Source organism: Meriones unguiculatus, chromosome 18 (genome assembly GCF_030254825.1).
Source record: "Meriones unguiculatus strain TT.TT164.6M chromosome 18, Bangor_MerUng_6.1, whole genome shotgun sequence".
Taxonomy (NCBI): Eukaryota; Metazoa; Chordata; class Mammalia; order Rodentia; family Muridae; genus Meriones; species Meriones unguiculatus.
In genome coordinates this window covers 32,415,104-32,438,985 of record NC_083365.1, presented here as the reverse complement: position 1 = coordinate 32,438,985, position 23,882 = coordinate 32,415,104, and the positions used below count along the sequence as shown (strand labels likewise).

The window sequence follows — 23,882 nt, the reverse complement described above, 5'->3', positions numbered from 1 at the left end:
CTAGTCATGTTACCTAGTCATCATATTAAAATAGTATAAAATACATAGCTCCTAAAAATAGCAGTGAAAACAAAATTTAAACATGAGCAAATCCTAAAGCTATCACCTAAATTTTTTCATATATTGATTTCACATTTAGTTTCTTCTCAGTGTGATCCAAGATTACTATGCTGGAATTAATCTAAGCCTTTTAAATGGTTCCTTAAAAGAAATTTTATTTAAAAAAAAAAAATGCCAACCAATAACTTTTAACTCAAGAGTTTTTTGTTTGCTTGGTTAATTGGTTTTATTTTCCTTAGATAGTTCCATACATGAGTACCATAGATACATCATTTCCATCCCTTCTTCTCCCTCCAAGTCTTCCTACTTCCACCCATATCCATGACCTTTTCGTTTTTGTTATACATAAGTTGTGTGTATGTACATGTGTGTCTGTGAGAGTAAGAGAGAGTACTCGGGGCTGGAGAGATGGCTCAGAGGTTAAGAGTACTGTCTGCTCTTCCAGAGGTCCAGATTTCAATTCCCAGCAACCACATGGTGGCTCACAACCATCTATAATGAGATGTGGTGCCCTCCTCTGTCATGCAGATGTACACACAAAATAGAGCACTCATATGTAAAATAAAGAAATAAAAAAAAGAGAGAGAGTACTCAGCCCATTTGGTTTTGCACATATGTGAAATTGCTTAGGACTGACTACTAGAGATTAGATAATCTATCAAGGGCTAGGAGAAGATTGATTCTTCCATTCCCAGTACACACTAATAACCTCTAACTCTTCATCTAGGAGTGGGGCCTTTTAACACTTCTCTAATTCACACTGGCATGCTAACTGGTGTCATTACACAGGTCTTGTTTAGGTGACTGGATTATTGAAATCTCATGGCTGTAGCTTCCCTGTAATATACAGAACACTATATATCTCAGTAGATGTTCTAATCCTGTGGCTCTTCCAATCTTTTTACCCTCTTTTCTGCAGTATTTCTTGTGCTTTAGGTGTTGGGTTTATGTTGCAGTTGTATCAATTAGGTTGGACACAGCACCATCAGCTGTTATCTACATTTTGAGCAGTGGTAGTTCTGTAATGGTCTTTGTTGCCTGCAAAAAGAAGCATCTTTAAAGAGGGGTGAAACAGACACTTATCTATACGCAAAAAGATAATATTGAGAATACAGTTAAAATTTACACTGGCTTAAGAAAGTGGCCATAGTATATTCTCATTTGTTATTGCATGGACTCACCAACAACAAGAGCTGACTACTTTTATAGTACTAGATATGAATTCTTAGGCCTTAAGTCTAACATGATTTTGGCTACTCCAATTTAAAAGTGGCATTATTACAGCTTTGAAGATAATCAAGCCATGTTGACAATTGTTGTATTTCATAGGCTTATCAACTGCAGATATTTATTGCTTTTCTCCTTTGGCATCTTCAAGAGCAATATTCAATACTATGAGAGCCACTGTTCAGGGAGAAGCCTTCCAAATCACTGACAGCTGAATTCCATGTCAAACGTCTGTAGAGTTTTCAGCAATAGAGTCTTACTTTCAAGTTCTACAAGGTAAAAGAGGGAAAAGAAAATAATTCATATTATTTGTGTAATCACTCGACTCCTTTGACCAACAACTCAAGGGTTGGCTTCCCATTTTGGCAGTGAATTGTTTTGTTTTTGTTTTTAAAGTAGTCTATCACTCTTGTGAGGAGGATTACCATCCCAAGTGGTGTAACTTAATTCAAACTTTTAATGTTTGTGTGTGTGTGTATACATACAATTTACATATATTATGCATATATATTTTTTAAATCAAGCATAAAATATTTCCCTACGGCTTTTTCAAGCAACCTTATTGTCATTTCTTTTTCTTCCTTCCCTTTTTCTCTATATTGGCCTTTCTCCACTCTTCTTAGTTGACCCCACCATTTCCTCCTTTATAGCAATACTTGCTTTTCTACAAAATGTGATTCCATCTAGCTCACTTTATAAAATCACAATGATATACAGGAAATCATTTTTTGAGGTTTTAAATGCTTATGGTTAAGAAATTAGGTAGAAGACAACATGGTTAAAAAAAGGAAAAGAATAAAAGTTCACTTCCCAAAAGGAACATAAAAGGATCTCTTTAGGAAATATAATGTATTGGAGAAGCCAGACAGTCTTAACATATTGGAGAATGTAGACAATACAGTGAAATACATGGGTAACACAAAATCTACAAATAATGTAATTTTATATTAGTTGAGAATATTTCTCAAAGCTAGAATTTATAAAAAGACAAACATGTAAATTAACATTTTCACCAACACAGCCAAAACAAGAAAGAAAATCAATAATGAAAACACAACATATTCCAATGAATATTATTTCTGGTTGAGGATATTTAAGAATCATACTATGAATTATTATATTACAACCTGTTTTATTACATTATTTTTACATTAAAATAAATAAATTATGATCTATTGAAGGGTCAATTACCTATTTGAAAAAAATCAGATGTAAAATTCCTTGACTTTTGAAGTGAAATATTATTTGACTTAAATTCCTTAATATAAAATTAAAAATTAAGGGAATAAAAGACAATAACATTTCAAACCTAATAGCTCATACTCTTTTGTGTTTATTTTTTAATTTTATGTGTATGGATGTTTTGCTTGCATATATGTCTATGACTACATATACACTTAATATTCTTGATAATAAAACAATAATACCACAATAATATTCTTAGTTCTATTACAATAATAAAATTGTAAATTTTTGGACGTGGTATAAATTATTTTTTGAGAAGTGTTCATAAATCATCATGGGCAGGATTATTTCTTTTTTTAATTTTTTTTTCACAATTTATTCATCATATATCGCAACTGAAGCCCCCTCTCTCAAATTCCCCAGTACCACCCTCCGTTCTTCCCCTCATCCCCTTCCCCTAGTGCACCGAAAGGGAGATTTCTCCACTATTGCCATCTGCCCATAGCTTCTTAAGTCTCATCAGGACTATTTGGATCCTCTTTCTTCATGGCCTGGAAAGGCTGCAACATCAGCTGCTGGTGATCAGAGAGCAGTCAACTGAGTTCATGATAGAGGCAGCCCCTGATCTCTTCACTCAGAGTTACACGTGGAGACTGAGTCCTCCATGCATGGTCCTCCACTGGTGCATCAGTATTGGCAGGATCCCTTGGGCTCAGATCTTTTTTTTTTTTTTTCAAGCCAGAAAGGAGGTGGCTGAGTCTTTCTGACAGGCTCCCAAAACTATGCTCCCAAAACTATGCTCCTGACCTTGGATGCTGCCCTGAGGCAGTTGGCTTTCCCACAATTGAAACAAGAGGTCTGCCATGCCCCATTCCAGAGATTCAGCCTAAGTCAACTCTACCAGGGACCTGTTTCAAATACAGCTAAGAAGGACACTGGTCCCCAGGCTGCCTCAACAAGTTATGCCCTATCTGCCAGCAGACTGTCCTCAGGAAATCAGGCTCCCATGCAGGCTTGTCCTTGCTGCCAAGCCATAGAGGCTCAACCCTGAGCTTTGAACCATGATAGTAGATCATGTAGTGGAATGTTTTACTAGAGCTGGATTAAGAAATCATAGTTTTAGTGATAAATGTCAAAGCTCTAGACAGTTAATACAACAGAAGCATAGCAATGGGAAGAAATATGTAGCATTTTTATCTATTTAGGATACCTTAAATACATCTGAGACCTGTTTTTTTTAATCTGGCAATTTAGGAGAGTGTGTCTAAACTTGACAGTAGCAGCTCTAGGAGTGAGGCTTAAGGCCTGGTCTCCTGCACATGAAGAGGACAGAGAACGCTACTGAAACATCCATGACAGAAGTTGGCAATGTGAGCATGGGACTAGAGTGTGAGGTTAAAACAGACCAGCAGTGTTACCCTGAGATCAGTGAGGGTGGTAGAAGTCACTGAATCTAGGAACCATTTGACTTCTACCAGGCCACTGAGCTCAAAGGCTGGAAGATTATTTCTTGATGTGAATTAGCTTTTTATCTTCTGAGTTGATAATGTTAAAAGAAAGATTTGGGCCACTCTATCATTTCAGACATTTCTACGTTATCTAGAAACATTACATTAACATTTTATTTTATTTGTTCTTGTTGCTGTTGTTTTTGGTTTTTATCTATGTAGCCCTGGCTGTCCTGGACTTGCTTTGTAGACTAGGCTGGCCTCAAACTCATAGTGATCCACATGCCTCTGCCTCCCTGATTGCTGGGGTTAAAGGCAAACACCACAACACCTGGCTCTGGCAGTATTGTCTTTAAAACATACCATTGATAATATTTTAAGACAAAATAAGGATACTTCAATATCAGCTTCACAAGCACAAAATCTCCACAGCATTCTGATGATACTAAAACATGTGTAAGGCTAGCTAAGAATATATTATTACCTTCATAATTCACAGGACTTTGGGGGCATAAAAATCTTTTCTAAAAAATAAAAGTAAAGAGGTAAATATAATGGCAAAAAGAAAGCCAGGAAAATTTAAAAAGTATATCAAAATCAGTGGTATGACTAATCAATGGTATGATTATTACTCAAAACATATGACACACAATGGTTATGCCCTTTGATGAAAGCAATAAGCACAATAGTGAGTTCAAAAGTTGCATTAATTTTAATGGCTCTCAGTAAGAGCTACAGAGTAACAATGAACCATGGTTCACTAAAAAAACATGCTTATAGATCAGTAGAATTAACATGGTAAAAACGGTCATCCTACCAAAAGCACTCCACAGATTCAATGAAATCCCGATCAAAATGCCGACAAAATTCTTTACATACTTAGAAACAACAATTCTCAATTCCATAAGGAAAACAAACAAACAAACAAAAAGCCCAGAATAGTTAAAACAACCTTGTATAATAAAAGATCTTCTAGGGGTATCTCTATTCCTGATCTCAAGCTGTACTATGGAGCAACAGTACTAGAAATGGCATGGTACTGACATAGGAACAGACTGGCGGATCAGTGGAATCAAATCAAATACACAGAAATGAACCCACATACCTACAGATACTTGATTTTTTACATAGAAGCAAAAACCGAACAAAAATAGCATCTTCAAAATATGGTGCTACACGTGGAAAAATGCAAATACAACTATATTTAGCATCCTGCTCAAAACTAAAGTCCAAGCAAATCACAGACCTCAACATAAAACCAGACACTCTAAATCTGTTAGAAGAAAAAGTGAGGAAGAGCCTTGAACTCATTGGCACAGGAGACAACTTCCTGAACAGAACACCAACAGCACAGGCTCTAAGATCAACAATCAATAAATGAGACCTCATGAAACTGAAAAGCTTTTATAAAGCAAAGGACACTGTCAACAGAACAAACTGACAGCCTACAGACTGGCAAAAGATCTTTACCAACCCTATATCTGACAAAGGGCTGATATCCAGAATATATAAAGAACTCAAGAAGTTAAACACCAACAAACCTAGTAATCCAATTAAAAGGGAGGGGTAGAGAACTAAACAGAATTATCACTAGAGGAATACCGAATGGCAGAGAAACATTTAAAGAAATGCTCAATGACCTTAGTCATCAGGGAAATGAAAATCAAAATAACCCTGAGATTCTACCTTACAACCACTAGAATAGCTAGGATCAAAACCTCAAATTGACAGCACATTCTGGAGAGGTTGTGGAGAAAGGGGAACACTTCTCCATTGCTGGTGGGAATGTAAACTTATACAACCACTTTGGAAATCAATTTAGCACTTTCTCAGAAATTTGGGAATATTGCTACCTCAAGATCAAGCTATACCACTCCTGGGCTTATATCTAAAAGATGCTCAGCCATACAATAAGGACATTTGGTCAACTATGTTCATATAAGATTTATTCATAATAGCCAGAATCTGGAAACAACCTAGATGGTCCTCATCCAAGGAATGGATATTGAAAATGTGGTACATTTACACACTGGAATACTACTCAGCAATTAAAAACAAGGAAATCATTAAATCTGCAGGCAAATGGATTGAACTAGAAAAGATCATCCTGAGTGAGGTATCCCAGAAACAGAAAGACACACATGGTATATACTCATTTATAAGTAGATATTAGCCATATAATATAGGATAAACATACTAAAATCTATACTCCTAAAAAAACTATACAACAAGGAGGTTCCTAGGGAAGATGCTTAATCCTGATTCAGAGGACAAACAGGATCAGAAGCTAGGGAAGAGGACAGGAGCCTATTACAAAGGGCCTCTGAAAGACTCTGCCCAGCAGGATATCAAAGCAGATGCTGAGACTCTTAGCCAAACTTTGGGCAGTGTGCAGGGAATCTAATGAAAGAAGAGGGAGATGAAAGACTTGGAGGGGACAGGAGCTCCAACAAAGACCAACAGAGACCAACAGAGACCAACAGTTCTCCAACAGGAGACCAACAGAGCCATATATATATATGGGCAAAATATATGGGCACAGGGGGGCCTGTAGAGACTGATGAATCAACCAAGGACATGTATGGAGAGGACCCAGACCCCCTGCTCAGATATAATCCATGGGAATCTCAATCTCCATGGGGGTTCCAGCAGTCTCTGGCATGAACTCAGTTGCCTGCTCTTGGGTCACCTCTCCCTGGTGAGATTGCCATACTAGGCCACAGAGAAAGAGGATCCAGACAGTCCTAAGAAGAACCTCCCCTTTCAGTGGACTAGGGGAAAGTTATAGGGGGAAGATGGAATAGGGAGGGTGAGAACAGGAGGAGATGAGGGAGGGGCTACAGTGGTGATACAAACTGAATAAACTGTAATAAATAATAATGATAAATATTTTTAACTATTTACAAAGAACAATTTAGGAACATCAGGCTGATAGAGTACAAGTACTCTACTGTCCTTCATACATGTTTATATCACCCAAAGTTTTTCATAGATAACAAGTGACAGAGTTCAAAGTCATCAAAGTCTTCAGACAGGATAGATTTTATGCTATTTGCTAATGAGCATGTCTATATATTTTAATAATAAGCTAAGCAAGAAATGTTGGTATATACAAATATAACCTAATGAGTCTAATGAGAATACCTGTCTGGATTAATTAAAAAATATTTCTTCTCATTACTTAAACAATAAGACAGTACATACTGGAGATGCAGTGTTTAACTTGCCTCCTGAGCTTCTAGAGGTTAGAGTGCATAATTCTATTAAATTATCACAGCAGTAGTAAATATGATAACAGCATATCAGGTCCCACTACAGAAGAACTTAACTTGGAACTGAAATGTCAGTAAAGGTTTTGCAAAGAAACCTGCTGTAGACCAACATAGAAGCCAGTCCAAAAGTTCCAGTCAAGGGAACAGAATTTTATCTCTCAAGAAGACTTGCCCACTTTCACCCACTCAGTAACGATCAGGACATGATTTTATCAACTAAATGAGAACTAAAATTTAAACTCAGTTGCATGACAAAAATTATTGTTGTACCCTGTTGGCAATATTCTCTGACTTTCTTGTCCTTAAGCCATCAAGAGTATTAAGACTTTGGGCTCCTCACTTCCCGTATCTTCCACTGCAAGGACAGCCCAAGGTTGTCAAAGTAGGCACAGTTGTGCCAATTAAAATAATAAAGAATAATAAATGAAAGGAGAATGATTAGATGTGAGTAGGGGTAAGATCTCTAGGACTTTTATATAAGAAAAGGAAGAAATCAGAAAAGAGGCAGAGAAAGGGGGAAGGAATGAAGAAAAACCATACCATTTAATAAAGACAGAGGTGAAGGAAGGAAGGAAATAAAAGCAACATTTTATATTACTGCTAGGAATCAAGTGTTCTCTTTGTATTTGAGAAATACACTTAAGTAATATGTCATTCTGAAATAATTTTTGATTCAATGGACTCTGTTCCTTTGGCCAAAGGTTCCTGAAAACATGTATAAGCCTGTCTCATGATCAGATAACTCATCTAGGACCTAAATTAGGTCTCTGACTCCTGAAGCTCTAACTTGGGTATCTGAAACACTAAAATGATGCCCACAGAAATTCAGGAGATTGTATCCCCCCAAAAATACAAAGTAAAATGAATTTGAAAATATAAAGATTGTTATCTACCCAATGAAAAACAAGGCCAAAGTACCATAAACTTAAGAGCAATTTTGCTGCTTTATCCATCTCCACCCACACTCATTTTTTTATTTTTTAATTTATTATTATTATTATTATTTTAGTAATTACAATTTATTCACTTTGTAGCCCAGGTGCAGGCCCTCTCCCTCCTCCCCTCCCAATCCCACCTTCCCTTCCTTATCTCCTCCCATGGCCCTCTCCAAGTCTACTGATAGGGGAGGTCCTCCTCCCCTTCCCTCTGACCCTGGCCTATCAGGTCTCATCACTAACTGGCTGCATTGTCTTTGTCTATGAACTCCCCTCAGGGGAAGGTGATCAAGGAGCCAGCCACTGAGTACATGTCAGAGACAGCCCCTGTTCCCCTTACTAGGGTTCCCACTTGAAGACTGGAAACCATGGGCTACATCTGTGCAGGGGTTCTAGGTTATCTCCACGCATGGTCCTTGGTTGGAATATCAGTACCAGAAAAGATCCCTGGGCCCAGATTTTTCGGTTCTGTTGCTCTCCTTGTGGAGCTCCTGTCCCCTCCAGGTCTTTCCATCTCCCCCTTCTTTCATAAGGTTCCTTGCACTCTGCCCAAAATTTGGCTATGAGTCTCAGCATCTGCTTTGATACCCTCCTGGGTAGAGTCTTTCAGAGGCCCTCTGTGGTAGCCTCCTGACCCTGTTTTCTCCTTCTTCCATGTCTGTCCAATTTGCATTTGCATCCTTGCAAATCTGCTCATCTCCTGCCATTAAAAGGACTACTACTTTAGTTCAAACTGTCATCTTTTCAATAAACAAATAATGTGACCTCGGGCATGAAAAGTTTGACCTTCTTCTATCTTTTCTTTGCTTTCTAAATTTAAGCCACATTTGTCTTTCAGTTTTTTTCAGGTACTCTAGTACCCTGCCTTTTCCCACAAAGAGGCCATTTTATATATGATTCCATTTGTTAAAAGTATTCTTTTCTGTCCCTTAATTATCAGTACATAAGACTTTCTTTTTATTTTCTTTTGTTGTTATTTATTATTTAATTACAATTTATTCACCTTTCCCTAGTCCCCTGACAGAGGACCTCTTCCCCTTCCCTCTGACCCTAGCCTATCAGGTCTCATCACAGCTGGCTGCATTGTCTTCCTCTGTGGCCTGGCAAGGCTGCACTCCCAGGGGGAGGTGATCAGAGAGCTAGCCACTGAGTTCATGCCACAGAAAGCCCCCAAAGTACACATATTAAATTGAAAGTCTGGTTAGCCACTCTCATAATAGCACATCCATTCTTCTACAGCAGTCATTACAGTTGAAATCTTACTTTGAATTAAGTATATATTACTTTTCTATACTACTCTAAGATTTTTATTTAGACATTAAAACTAAGAATATATTACATCAGAGTTTCTGTAAATCAGGTACGGGGAAATAGCTTAATCAGGTGATCTTATTATGTGACTCTCACATGGCTGTAGTCAGTGTGGGCTACAGATATATTAATGGAGTCTGTTTGAAACAAGATCAACATCCCCCATGGATGGCAGCTGCAACATCGTCCATGGATGCAGACCTTAGAAGGATCTCTATTGTACCTTACAGGAGACTGCTTAGTTGCTCAGTTGTAGAGCACTCACCTTGAGTACACAAGTTCTTCCAAGTTCAAGCTCTATCAGCACAAAAAAGCAAAAATAAAGAAAGAAGGAAAGAAAGAAAGGAAGGAAGGAAGGAAGGAAGGAAGGAAGGAAGGAAGGAAGGAAGGAAGGATAAAATCATACAGGCCTTTCCCCAGCTTCCCAAAAATCTAGTGGCACAACAGCTGTTTTCACAGCAAGCTATCTGAAACACAGCATAAGAATTTTGATTCATTCATAGAAGTCAAACATCATGTATGCAAATATTTAATTACACTGGTCAACCCAATTCAATATATGAAGGAAACATACAAATATAAGAGCCACAGGGAGGTGGGAGGGGGAAGAATCAAGGGACACATTCTTGCAGAATAGCTACCAAGATTTGTTAATTTTTTTTTTTACAGATTTGCCAATCTCTCACCAAACTTACACTACTTGAATCCAAACGCTCACCTTTTAAAAATCTTCTCCTAATATATTAAATTCTAGGACCAGTACTTAAGTGACAGCGGTAAGGCTGAAATTGCCTTGTAAGGTTGTACCTGCATCATAACACCTATCCCCACGATCAGGAAATCCCACTTCCTGACACTTAAGGTATTTTTTTCTAAAACAATCTACAGTTACCTTGCACTACTCAAACACCATTTATACTCCAGCTACTGCAAAAGATATGCTAATTATTCTAAAATGTTTTTTTAAAGCTACAAAATTGGTACATTCTCAAATTTTAATTTTGTTTTTCTCTTAGATTAACTTCAAACAATACCTCCAGTGAGAATGGCATTCTGTATGGCATGATAATTTTTAAAATTATCACCAATTAATTTTTTTTATTTGGTAGGACTTAGAAACTGTAATTAAATTCCATATGCCTAATCATTCTAATAGCTCTCTCAGTTTACAATTTGAGAAAATGAGCACTGAGTTTAAAAAAAAAAAAACGCAGCCTCAACTTAAGCATAATAACCCTTATGAATAAATATGAATGCAGAGCTTCGAGTTCAAGCAGACGTAGTAAAATTCCTACATAGAGCAGCAAAGGGACAGAATGAAAGCTCATTTATCTATTCATTCATTTATTTATTTATTTGTGTGTGTGCGTGTTCATGTGTGACATGTGCCACTGTACATGTATGGAGGCCAGAGGACAAGTATGTGGGGCAGTTTCACTTCCTCCATCTGTATGTGGTTCTCAGGAACTGTATACAGGACACTGTTTTTACAGCAAGTGTCAACGGCTACTGTGCCATTTTCCTAGCACAATACACAAATTTTTAAGCTCTGACAGAAGTTTTCAGGATCTCGTTAAAAATAACCAAATCATGTGTCTGAGATAAAAAGATGCTGGAATGTTCCATAAGCAGCCATTCACCATAGTGAATACTCAGGTCACTGAAAAATTCCTTTCATGTGTAAATATAAACTCAATTGTAATTTATGAAAATCTCACAGGAATAACCTCCCACAGCACAAATTTTAAGGCAGCAAAACCAGTAGAGATACAGCTCCATGGAAAAACCTTTGATTAGCATGCACAAGAATCAGGTTTGAACCTTAGTACAGCAGGAAAAAAAAGCAAAGCAATAAAACTAATTAACAGACATGAATATGTCAATTAATACAATTGATATAGTTGATTAATTTTTAAGAATATGATAAAAGAAATGGATATTTTCTACTTATTTAATACAGACTAATGTTCTAATGTTATAGAACAAGAATAAATTGGATTTTGTGAAATATATAATTTTTCTCACATAATATACATTTTAATATGGAAGAAAAGTAACTTAATAGAGACATACCACTCATGCATATAATTGTGATCTAACTACACATAACTATTTAAATGAGTTATGTGACCAGTATTACAGTATTCTATTTCAAGACTCTCTCTCTTGCCATGACCTTTACAGAATAAAAAACAGGTTTCATTTTAACAGCTCTGGCTTCTCTAGTTGGAGACCCAAGAAGCATACCAATGCTTTTCACAGTGATTTCCATGGTAGGGGTATTTTTTCTAGGAAAGAGACTAAATCAGAATATATTTCACATAGCCTACAAACTTCAGGAACTACTAATCTTTATTATAGATTTTATTTTACAAATGAAGCTTAAAAGTGAAACCTTTAATATATAAATGAGCAATTCTTTTATTTCCTTTGAATCAAGTATCCTGCTTCACATTACTGAAACCACCTAATTTAAATAAAGCATAGTATTAGCCCCATTAGGCTAGGTTTTATAGCATTTATCTTTTGAAAGTGACCCTTCTGGTTGATTCCAGTCACATGAACTAAAACTGCTACCAATGAGACAATATTAAAAAAAAAAATTAAATCATCCAAAGATGATTCTATTAAAAGATTATAAGTCTTGGGCTGGTGGGATAACTCAGCAGCTAAATCACTTGTTATTGAAGTGGAGTGACCTAAGTTAATCATTGAAATACATGAAAAAGTGAAAGAAGAGAAGTAATTGATTCCCAAAGTGATGTCCTCTGATGTCCCATATACATGTCGTGGCATATGAGTGCATGTATGTGCATATACAGGTATTAAAATTTTTAATTTAAAAATATTTATCATATTTAAAAATGGAATGATCATGTTCATTACAAGTACTTTGGTATCACTGTACTTGATTTCGCTCATAAGCAAACATAAACGTGCAATGATTATATTCTTATGCAACAGATTTATTTATAGCAGGAAAAAATAAAGGAATAAACATTCACATGGGAAATTGTAGCTTTTGTGCCTGCATTTAAATGTCTGGAAGTAATGAAGAAAAGACAAATGAATTAGTAAAAAGAAAATTTATTCTGAACTTTTACTGTTTACTAAATCTAATCAAGGATTCTCAGTTAAGCCACTGATTTTTTTTCCATATATTGGAAACCAGGTGACTTTAAGAAGGGTAACTTAACACAAGAGGCAGCATAAACAATGTGACTATGCTGCATGGGGAAGAAACACTCCATTGTACCACATTTATTTTACGCAACTGCAGACTCCTTTATATACAGGAGTCTCCTTTGAAATATGATTGCCATATGATTCTCAGCCTCACATTCCTATCACACTAGTCACTGCACAACACAACCTTCTCCATAGATCTCACACACACACAGTACTCTGTGCCTTCCTTCATCCAACTAAGAAAAGCTCAATGGGGTTATTTCAAAATGTGTTTGGGATGTATGTAACAAAAAATCCAAAGATGCCACTGGTACTTAACCAGTGAGATAAAAGAATACTGGATACCCGAGAGAGTACAAGTGCACAACAATAAAATAAAAGGTCTAAATTCTGTATGAGGTGTAATGTCTATTTATGAAGAATGGGAGGGAGCAGAAACAAGTCTGAAGTCAAACAGCATTATTCAGACCATGAATGCATTTAATTGATCAGTAATTATGGTATATATTTATGGGGTATAGTGTGATACTCAATACATGAATTTTACAGAACAGTCATTGCTGTGCATAGCAGGAAAATCTCTATCAAGATTATCTCTCCATTTCAAAACTTCAAGTCAGGAGCAGCTGAAATGGCTCAGCTGATAATGGCACTTTCTGCTACTCCTGTCCACCTGGTGACTGAGTTTGACTCCAGAAAACATGATGGAAAGATAGAACCAACTTCTGCTATAAGTGACATATAAAAGTGGATATTTAACCATGTCATTCCTTACTTGAAAACTCTTTAAATATTCCTAATGGCTGCAAAGGAAAAGGCAAAAACAAAATAAAAAAGCAACAGCAAAAATAAATAAATAAAAATTTAAGCATTAATATACTAGTATGTCCACATACTAATCTGCAAGAAGATGAGTTAAGTAACAAAGTGAATCAGCTATTACTGAGCTCTCACTAATTATTATAAAGCAAGGAAAGATGCACACATATATTCATCCATGCAGGCCTCTCTAAATTAAGTACAATAAAAGCTAATGGTGATTATTGATACTAGATCAGAGTTGGTCCCTTCCAGAAATATTTCCATTTTAGGCAGACTCCTGACAACACACTAAAGTCAATAAGACTTCCAGATAGAAGAGTGACAAGTCACCTCAAGAGAATAAAATGTATTCAGTCAAAAGTCCTGGAAGAATAGGATGGTACGTGCACAAACTTTCTAATAAGAGGACAGTTTAAAACAGTGGTTCTCATCCTTCCTAATACTGCAACCATTCAAGAAAGTTCCTTATGTTGTGGTGACCTTCAATCATACTTTCCTTGCTACTTCATAACTGTAATTTTGCTACTGTTATGAACTGTAATGTAAATATTTTTGGAGATAGGTTTGCCAAAGGGGTTGTGACTCTCAGATAAAGAGCCAAGGATTTAAAGAAATTAGTTACATAGATGTGAACAGACTAGAGAAAAAAAGAAGATAGTACAAACTCTAGAGGTATGTTAGGAAAAAGAACACTGAAATCTCAAAGTCCCCAAACCAAAAGAAGTGAGTATCAGAATCTACAAAGGAATAGTTATGCTACTAAGAAGGGCTTTCCTATAGAGGTGCAGAGGGATTTTAATCCAGCATATCTACTCTATCAAGGGATTACATCTAAAGACCTTCTAGGTCTATGTTATCTGGATGGAAGGCAGACACATCTGTGTTACATTATGATCTGGCTGGAATTCAGACACGCCCTTAGTACACACCTTTATTCCCAAACAATGAAGGCAAGGTTAGTTTATAAAAAGAAACAACCCAATATGAAATTGACATCTAATTGAAGGGCAGACAAAGTGACAAATCAGAGAAAGATTGCACAGAATGAGTCAGAGATAGGATACACCCAACTTTCATGAGAACAAGACTACTTAAGAGGAGTTCAGGGAGAGAGGGGGGAGTTTTAAATGAGAGTTTCTTACTGGGACAGTTTTACAGAGACGGGTTGTAGAGAGAACAAGCTAGACACAGTGAAGGCAGAATAAGCCAGAGAATGAGAAAGAATCAGAATATTAGCAGAATCAGAACATATTAGCAGAATTAGTCTGAGACCAGGTAAAGCAATTCAGTCAGAAGCCAAGAGAAGCCAGTTTGAATCAGCCAGCTTAGAAAGGAGTAAACTCTCCAATAACAGCTGGGTTGAACCAGCCATTGAGAGTTTAGAAGAGCTAGAAAGGTTTGAAAATGGCTTGGATCTCATCATTTCATCTAAAGACATCATGAACTCAACACGACTTCACTTTACTAAAGGCAGCATATCTTCTGCCACTGTTGCCCAATGGTCTTCCTGAACCAGAAGCCAAAGTCTGTTCCCCAAGACACACACAGGTGCACAAAGAGAAGTAGAAAGTGTTTCATAAAATGTAACTAATAAAAAAAAAATGTTTCAAGTAGGATATTCAGACAAAGTATAAAATCTGCTATAAACATTACAAATATTCCAGGGTTAATCTAAAGACCTTTAAGAAGGATATGGTCACAAAGTTTTCATTTCCCATATTAAGAACTGAAATATGCACGATAAAGTGGCATTTTCAAGGTCATATCAATAATAGCACTACACAGATAAAGGCCAGGTCAGGTGACCATTTCCACTACACTTAATGACTCTTCATAAAACTTACATTAATAAAATACCTAGACCTGAGGCACAGCCATTAGAGCTGCAAAAGTTAGCTGTACACTCTCTCCGACCCCATTGCCTGACATCCAGAGAAGGCCTGTGGGGAGCCCCAGCAACACTTCACATAGATCCCTCTCTGCCTATCCCCTACTAGCCTAATCTACCTGGGGCACAGCAAGCAGAGCCAGCAGAGCCAACAAAGGTGAGCTGCTGCTCTCTCCAACTCCCACTGCCCATCATCCCTGGGAGAACTGGGGGAGTACCAGCAACATTCAGCTTAGAGCCTCCCTGGTCCCCTACTGTCTATTCCATACCTACCTAACCTACCTGAGGCACTTCCAACAGAGCACAGGCCTGCAGGACCACAGGAACATTCAGATCCAGCTGAAGCAAAACTACCAGTGGTGAGCAGCAGGCTCTTCCCTGAGCTGTCAGGCCCAAGGGTCTGCAGGACTCACTGAGGAGTCCTCCATTGGAAACAACTGACCAAAACCAAGGACAGAGAGGTGGTAAAGGCCAGCACAAAAACACAATCAAGAAGAACGAGGGAAATATGGCACCAGAAGAGCCCGCTATCCTTCTGCAGCTCTGGATATCCCAAAACAGCTGAAGTACTAGATAATGCCCTTAAATCCAACCTTATAAAGGTGAAAAAAAGGAAATGAATAAATCCCTTAAAGAAACAAATGAAAATACAAACAGCTGAAAAGCAAAGACATCATGCAATTTGCAGGCAAATGGATAGAACTAGAAAAGATCCAAGTAAGGCAACCCAGACCCAGAAAGACAAATATAGCCTATACTTACTTAAAAGTGGATATTAGCCATAAAGTACAGGATAGCCATGCTAAAATCCACAGACTCAGAGAAGCCAAAGGGGGGCATCTCTGGGACAGGAAAGGCTCCAGAGAGTCTATGGGGGTAACCCTACTTGAGACTTCTACCAGCAGGAGCTAAAGATTCTCAAGTGGCCACCTCCTGTAGCCTCTTAGGACTTCCAGTGGGGGAGGAGGATACCACCTATAAAACCTTAGACCCAAATTTTTTCCTGCCTGCAAGAAACAGGGGTAAAGATGGAGCAGAGATTGAGGAAATGGCAAACCAATGACTGGCCCAACTTAGGACTTACCCCATGGGAGAGAGCCAATAACTGCTGTCAAAATTGATATTCTGCTATGATTACAGACAGGAGCCTAACACAGCTAAATGCTGAGAAGCTTCATCTAGCAGCTGATGGAAACAAATGCAGAGACCCACAGCCAAACAACAGGCCAAGCTCTGGGAATTCTGTGGAAGACTGTGAGGAAGGATAAAAGGAGCAGAGAGGATAAAGGACACCACAAAAGACCTAAAGAATCAACTAACCTAGGCCCAAGGAGGCTCAGAAACACTGAACCACCAACCAACCAAAGAGCATGCATAGACTGGGACTAGACTTCCTACACATATATAGCAGATGTGCAGGTTGGTCTTCATTTGGGTCCCCTAACAATAGCAGTAGGAGCTGTCTCTGACTCTGTTGCCACCCACCAGATTCCTTTCCCCTAGCTGGCTGCCTTGTCAGATCCTCTTTGGAGTGGATGCAGTTAGTCCTACTGAGACTTGAGGTGACAGGGAAGGTTGACACCCCTTGAGGACCTCCCCTTCTCAGAGCAAAAGGACAATGGGGAATAGGGGAAAGGGGCCATGAGAGCAGGACCAGGAGAAGGGGAGGGAGGGGACTGGGATAAGGCTGTAAAGAGATTAAATTAACAAATGAATAGAAAAATTAAAAAATAACATACCTAAGTCCTCAAAATAAAAAAGTGTCATTCAGAAGCATCAGCTTCAAATATTGTATTTTCTAATGCTCCTGATTTTACATAATTGTCATATCTAATTTTAATAATATGCCTTTCATAATACTTACCTTTTCAATTAGTATTATTAGTAAACTATAAGGCTGAATTTTAAGAGTCAACTTGAAATAATATAGAATCACTTGATATTCTACTTTCCTTCTCTTTGCTATAATAACACCATGATCAAAACAACTTATTTAGTGGGGGTGGAATGTAAAGGTTTATTTCATCTTACATTTTAAGAGAAAGTCAAGGCAGGAACAGATACAGAGATCATGGAGGAACATTGCAGATTGTATTATCTCTATGGTTTGTTCAGGTTGCTTTCTTATACAATCCAGTACCACCTGCTCAGGGAAGGCACTGCCAGGAGCAGGCTGAGACCAATCAGCAGCGAGCTGGGCACTCCCACATCAATCACTAATCAAGAAAATGCCATCTCCTGGAGTTGGCCTTCTATCCAATCAGATATTGATTGGTTATGCCCATAAACTTTCTGCCACAACTGCACTAGCATATCTTGTAGACAGAACACCACTGAAGATTAAAAAGGTTATGGTTTGTTTGGTGTTTATACTTCACCTTTGATGTTTGTGCTGAGTATCTTCCTATACCAAAGATGCTAGAACATAGAGATGAAGGCTCTGTGTAGGCACCAGAATGACTTCTCCATGTTCAATGAGTTGTGGTGGTGCTGTCTTCAGTTTGGATACAAATCTGGGCAGTGATCTAGGTTGTTTGTCTAGTGCTAGTGTACGGCTGTATTTGTAGACAGACATTGCTTAAATTTGGTTTTATCACAGCATGTCTTATCATTTCCATCTGATTATTGTTATCTTCATCATTATTATTATACAATTTATTCACTTTGTATCTTAGTTGTGGCTCCCTCCTTCATTTCCTCCCTCCACCTTCCTCTCCTATCCCTCTCTCCTAGTCCACTAATATAAGAAGTCCCCCTCACCTACTATCTAACCCTACCCCATCATGTCCCTTCAGAACTACCTGGATCCTCTTCCTCTGTGGCCTAGCTACATCGCCCCACTAGGGAGAAGTGATCAAAGAACACTCAACCAACTTCATGTCAGAGACTACAGAACCCACATGGAAACTGAGCTGTCTATGGGCTACACCTGAGCAGGAGGTCTAGGTTCTTTCTATGCATGGTCTTTGATTGATGCACCCATCTCTGCAGTCACCCTAGACCCAGTATTTTTTACTTTATTGATTTCCTTGTGGGGTTCCTGTCCCATCTGGGTCCTTCTATATCCCCCTTCTTTCATAAGACTCCCTGTGCTCTGTCCAAAGTTTGGCTGTGAATTTCTTTGTCTACTTGGATCCCTGGCTAGGTGGAGTCTTTTAGAAGACATCTGTGATAGACTCCCATCCTGTTCCCTCTCATCTTCTGGTGTCTATCCTGTTTTCCTTTCTGAGTGAGAATGAAGAATCTTCCCTCCTTGTTGTTTAGCTTCTTTAGGTCTATAGATTTTAGTATGTTCATCCTATATTCTATGGCTAATATCCACTTATAAGTGAGTATATACCATGTGTGTCTTTCTACTTCAGGGTTACCACACTAAGGATAATATTTTCCAGTTCTATCCATTTGCATGCAAATTTCATGATTTCCTTGTTTTTAATAGCTGAGTAGTATTCCAATGTGTCAATGTTCCACAATTTCTGTATCCATGTTCTTCAGGATATAATATCCTGGGCTGACATCTGTGGGCTCTCTTACTCTATAGAACACAGACTCAGGTTCTTTTGGATTTTTAGAGTCGTCTTCATTGAGGAGTCAGATGTTATTCTAATATATCTGCATTTATATGTTACTTGGTCTTTTTCCCTTGCATCTTTTTTTTTTTTTTTTTTTTTGAGAGTGGGGTGTTGAAGTCTCCCACTATTAATGTGTGAGGATCTATATGTGGTTTAAGTTTTATCAATGTTTCTTTTACAAATATGGGTGCCCTTGTATTTGGGGCATAGATGTTCAGGATTGTAATGTCTTCCTGGTGGAATTTTCCCGTGATGAGTATGAAGTGTCCTTCCCCAACTCTTTTTCTTAATTTTGGTTCAAAGTCTATTTTATCAGATATTAGAATGGCTACTCCTGCTTGCTTCTTGGGTCCATTTGCTTGGGAAGTCATCTTCGAACCCTTTACCCTCAGGTAATGTGCCTTAGGTGTGTTTCTTGTATGCAACAGATTGCTGGGTTTTGTTTACGTATCCATTCTGTTAGTCTGTGTCTTTTTATTGGAGAGTTGAGTCCACTGATGATGAAAGAGATTAATGGCCAGTGGCTGTTAGATCCTTTGATTTTGATGTTGGCTGTGGTCATAATGTGTGCTTGGTTGCTTTTTGTTTTACTGTACTAAGGTTAATTATTTCCTGTGTTTTCTTGAAAGTAGCTAATTTTCTTGGGTTGTATTTTCCCTTCCAGTGTCTTCTGTAATGTTGGATTTGTGTGTAGGTATTCTTGAAATTTGTTTTTGTCATTGAATATCTTGTTTTCTCCGTCTTTTAGGACTGAGAGTTTTGCGGGGTATAGTAGCCTGGGCTGACATCTGTGTTCTCTTAGGGTCTGTATGATATCTGTCCAGGCCCTTCTGGCTTTCATAGTCTCTGTTGAAAAGTCAGATGTGATTCTAATAGGTTTGCCATTATATGTTACTTGGCCTTTTTCCCTTGCAGCTTTTAGTTTTTCTTTGTTCTGTATACTTACTGTTTTGATTATTATGTGGCGGGAGGATTTTCTTTTCTGGTCAAATTTGTTGGGTGTTCTGTAGGCCTCTTGTATTCTTATTGGCCTCTCCTTTAACTTGGGGAAATTTTCTTCAATGATTTTGTTGAAAATATTTTCTGGGTCTTGGAGAAAGGAATCTTCTTCTTCTTCTTCTATTCCTATTATTCTTAGGTTTTATCTTTTCATATTGTCTTGGATTTCTTGGACAGTCTGTGTCAGGAATTTTTTGGATTTAACATTTTCTTTGACAGATACATCGATTTCTTCCATTGTATCTTCTACACCTGAGATTCTTTCTTCCATCTCTTGTACTCTGTTGGTTATGCTTACCTCTGTAGTTCCTGTTTTCTTCCCTAAATTCTTCCTCTCCATTATTTCCTCCATTTGTGTTTTCTTTAATTTTTCCAGTTCTATCTTCAGGTCTTGAGTTGTTTTGTTTACTTCCTTCACCTGTCTGATTGTATTTTCCTCTTTTTCTTTTAGTTCCTTCAGCTCTGTTTCTTTTATTTCTTTCAATGATTTAATTATTTCTTCTCTGAAGGTCGCAAACTGTTTGGCTGCATCTACCTGAATTTCTTCACTGATGGCCATAATCTGCTTGTCTTTAACTTCCTCCATTTCTTTATGAACAGCCATGATCTGTTTGGTTTTATCTTCCTCTAATTCTTTATGTATTTTATTTGTTTCCTCTATTACCCTCTTCATCAGCATAGATGTAAGGTCATCTTCTTGGTTTTCTATTATGCTGAGTTGTCCAGGGCTGCTCACCCCTGGATGGCTGTGTTCTGGAGATCCCATATTGCTCTGTCTTTTGTTGGTTGGGCTTTTACTCTGACCTCTACCCATTGGGCTGTTTTAGGTGTTGGCTGTTAGTTTCTGTGCTTCCTGGAGTCCTGAGGTAGAGAGAATCCCCTTGGCCGGAAGATGAGTTTTCCTGAAGGAGGCCTCCTCTGCTTTTTGGGTATGGTCACTGTATGGCCAGTGTTTCTCAAGAATTGCCACTGCTCACCTCAGGTGTATAGACCTGAGTAGTAGCTGTGGTCTTTGTTAGTTAGGGGGGCTCTCCTCTCACCCGTAGAAGTTTTCAAGACAGTTGCCCCGCTGCTGGGTTTCTCATTCTGAATTTAGTGCACTGTTGTTGTTGTTACACTGTTTTCCAGGTACAGCCCTCTTGAAGATCCTGCTGATTCCCTAGCTGTGGGGTTTTCTCCCAACAGGGAAACTCAGTCTGGTATCCTAGGGCACACAGTTCTGTTCAGGAAGGTGAGAGGAGCACCCAGCAAGTCTCTGGGCCAGGGGCTGAGTGCTCGGCTCTGGGCCTGGAGAATGTGCACCTAGGTTGAGTTGGTGCCTGGGGGCACTGCTCTGGTCTGGATGTTGTACATACCTCTCTAGGTTGGCAACTCAGGGCTCCTCGCTGGTCAGGAGGCTGGGTGCCTCACTCTGAGCCGGAAGCTGTGTGTCCTTGTCTGGGATGGCAGCTGCTTTGTTTCAGAGGGTCTACGCTCTGATCTGGGCTGGCAGTGTGTGTCCCCTTCTGGGCCAGATTGGGAACCGCCGTTCTGTCTGGGATGGCGAGTAGAACCCGCAGGCACAGACGTGTTTGGCTCTGCCTTTCTGGCCTTTGGGAGTCTGGGCGTCTGCCCAAACTGGGAAATTTTCCTGGGATCTTTTCTGGGTGGGGGTGTCGGCTGAGTGCTCTGAGATCAGACCAGCTGATTCCCTCCCTGTGGGTTTGCACCCGACAGTGAAACTCAGTCTCTGGTGCTCTGGGGCCCACAGTTCTATCTGAGGCAGCGAATCAGGCACGCAGGCAGGCTGGACTGGCTCTTGAGGCACCCAAGGAACCCGAGTCTTTCCCAGGGGATGTCTGGGTGACCTAAGGTCGCGGTCCCAATAGTTTCCTGCACCGTGGAGTTATCTCTCGACTGAAGATTCCAGTCTCTGATGGTGTGGTGCGCATAGTTCAGTCTGGGACCATGACCAGAGCACACTGGCGTGTGGCTCTGGGCTGGCGACCAAGCGTCTGGCAGAACCGGGATCTCTTCCGTGGTTTAGCCGGGTGAGTTAAAAGCTGATTGAATCCCCCACCGTGGGGTATCCTCTCACCTGGGAAACACAATCACTTGTGATTTATGGCCGCGAGTTCTGATTGCTGGTCACTGTGCTGATCCTGCTGTGTTGCTGGTCAGAATGAGAGTCCTCCCGGCGCCGCCATCTTACCCCACCTTGTCACTTGACCCCCTTGCATCTTTTAATTTATTTATTTTTTCTGTACATTTGGTTTTGGAGACTATAAGTGCCAAGGGGACTTTCTTCTCTGGCCCAGTCTATTTGGTGTTCTGTATGCTTTTTGTACCTTGATATGTATCTTCTTCTTCAGGTTAGGGAAATTTTTTTCTATGATTTTGTTGAAATATTTTCTGTGCCTTTGATCTGGGTTTCTTCTCCTTTCTCTTCCTATTATTCTTAGATTTGGTCTTTTCATACTATCCCAGATTTTCTAGTTGTGCCAGAACACTTTTAGATTTATCATTTTCTTTTAATGCGGTATCCATTTCTTCTTTCTTGCCTTCAATGCATGAGGTAGTCTCTTCCATATCTTATATTCTGTTGGTAAGGCTGGCCTCTGAGGTTCCTGTTTAAGTTCCTAAATTTCCCATTTCCAAATCTCTCTCAGTTTGGTTTTCCTCGCTGACTCTTTCTTTCAGGTCTTGATCTGTTTTATTATTTTTTTTCTAGTATTTGTGTTTTCATATCCTCTTTAAGGACCTCTATCATATTCATAAAGGCTGTTTTAAGGTATTGTGTGGGAGCAGGGGTGAGTAGTTTTTGGACAGGGTTTCTCTGTGCAACAGCTCTGGCTTATTTGTAAACCAGTCTGGCCTTAAACACACAGAAATCTGACTGACTCTATCTCCCAAGGGCTGGCTGGCATTAAAGGTGTACACCACCACGCCCTGCTAAGGCATTTTTCTTATGCTTCAACTATGTTACAATACACAAAGTCTGGTGTAGTAGGGTTACTGGGCTTTAGTGGAAACATGTTGTCCTGGCAGTTACTGTGTTTTTATGCAGTCATTGAAACATCTGAATTTTAAAAGATTGTAATTCTAGGCACTGATATTTGGTCTTGTCTTTGTTAGACAGTGTTGACTTTTTCCTTTCTGGTTCTTGGGAGACTGCTGTGACTGTGTATGGCTAGGTAAAAATTCTTCTGGGATCCTCATAGGCTTGAGCATTGGATGTTCAGGTAAAATGTGCTTCTAGGTATTGGAAGTGGAGACTTAAGAATGGGGAGGATAGGGCCTAAGAGTGGGAAGGCTTCTGGGAGGGGAGGAGAGGGGGTCCACAGAAAGCAGGAAAGAAGTGTGTTCCAGAAAGATATGCTTAGAGGACAGATCATGAAGAAAGGCTGCAGCAGATGGTCTGCTACAGAGCTGGGGATTGGACTGGAGGATCAGACTTGGAGGAATGGAGGGAGAGGCAAAAATGTGCAGAGTAAGCCAATCTGTGTCCCTGGCCAAAGTGAAGATCATCTTGACAATGGTAAATTCAGGTGGGAAGATCCACTCACTATAGGTGGCATCATTCCATAAGGAGATACTGACCTCAATAAAAGTTGTGAACTAAGTGCTACCATGCATGAATTAATTCTTACTTTCTGTAGATATAAGGTGACTACCTCCTTCAAGTTCTTGCCACCTTGATTTCCCTGCAGTGATGGGCTATAATCTCAATCTGCAATTGTGAGCCAAATAAACCTTTTCTCCCCTCTGTTGCTCTTCTCAGAGTTTTTATCACAGCACTAGGGAAAGAAGCTAAGACAAAGACTATTTTTACCTACCGCATTGTAAGCCCCAAAGAAATATAAATATATCTCACATACTATATACATACCTAAAATACAGTTTTCAAAATGGCATAGTCCTCTGAAAGACTCTACCTAGCAGTGTATCAAAGCAGATATTACGACTCATAACCAAACCTTCGGCAGAATGCAGGG

General features: G+C 39.0%; 1 protein-coding gene across 7 annotated transcripts in view; it reads right to left on the bottom strand.

Moving 5' to 3' along the window:
• Mettl15 (methyltransferase 15, mitochondrial 12S rRNA N4-cytidine) overlaps positions 1-23,882 on the bottom strand; it is a 325,629-nt gene that overhangs the window by 279,712 nt on the left and 22,035 nt on the right. The window contains exon 4 of one of the 7 annotated variants that reach the window (XM_060372201.1): positions 223-1,556. The exons of the other annotated variants lie outside the window; for them this stretch is intronic. Within the exon in view, the coding sequence (XP_060228184.1) occupies positions 1,530-1,556 (27 nt within the window). The 3' untranslated portion in view covers positions 223-1,529. Of the gene's footprint in view, positions 1-222; positions 1,557-23,882 lie in introns of those variants that run through there. 7 annotated transcript variants of the gene reach the window in all.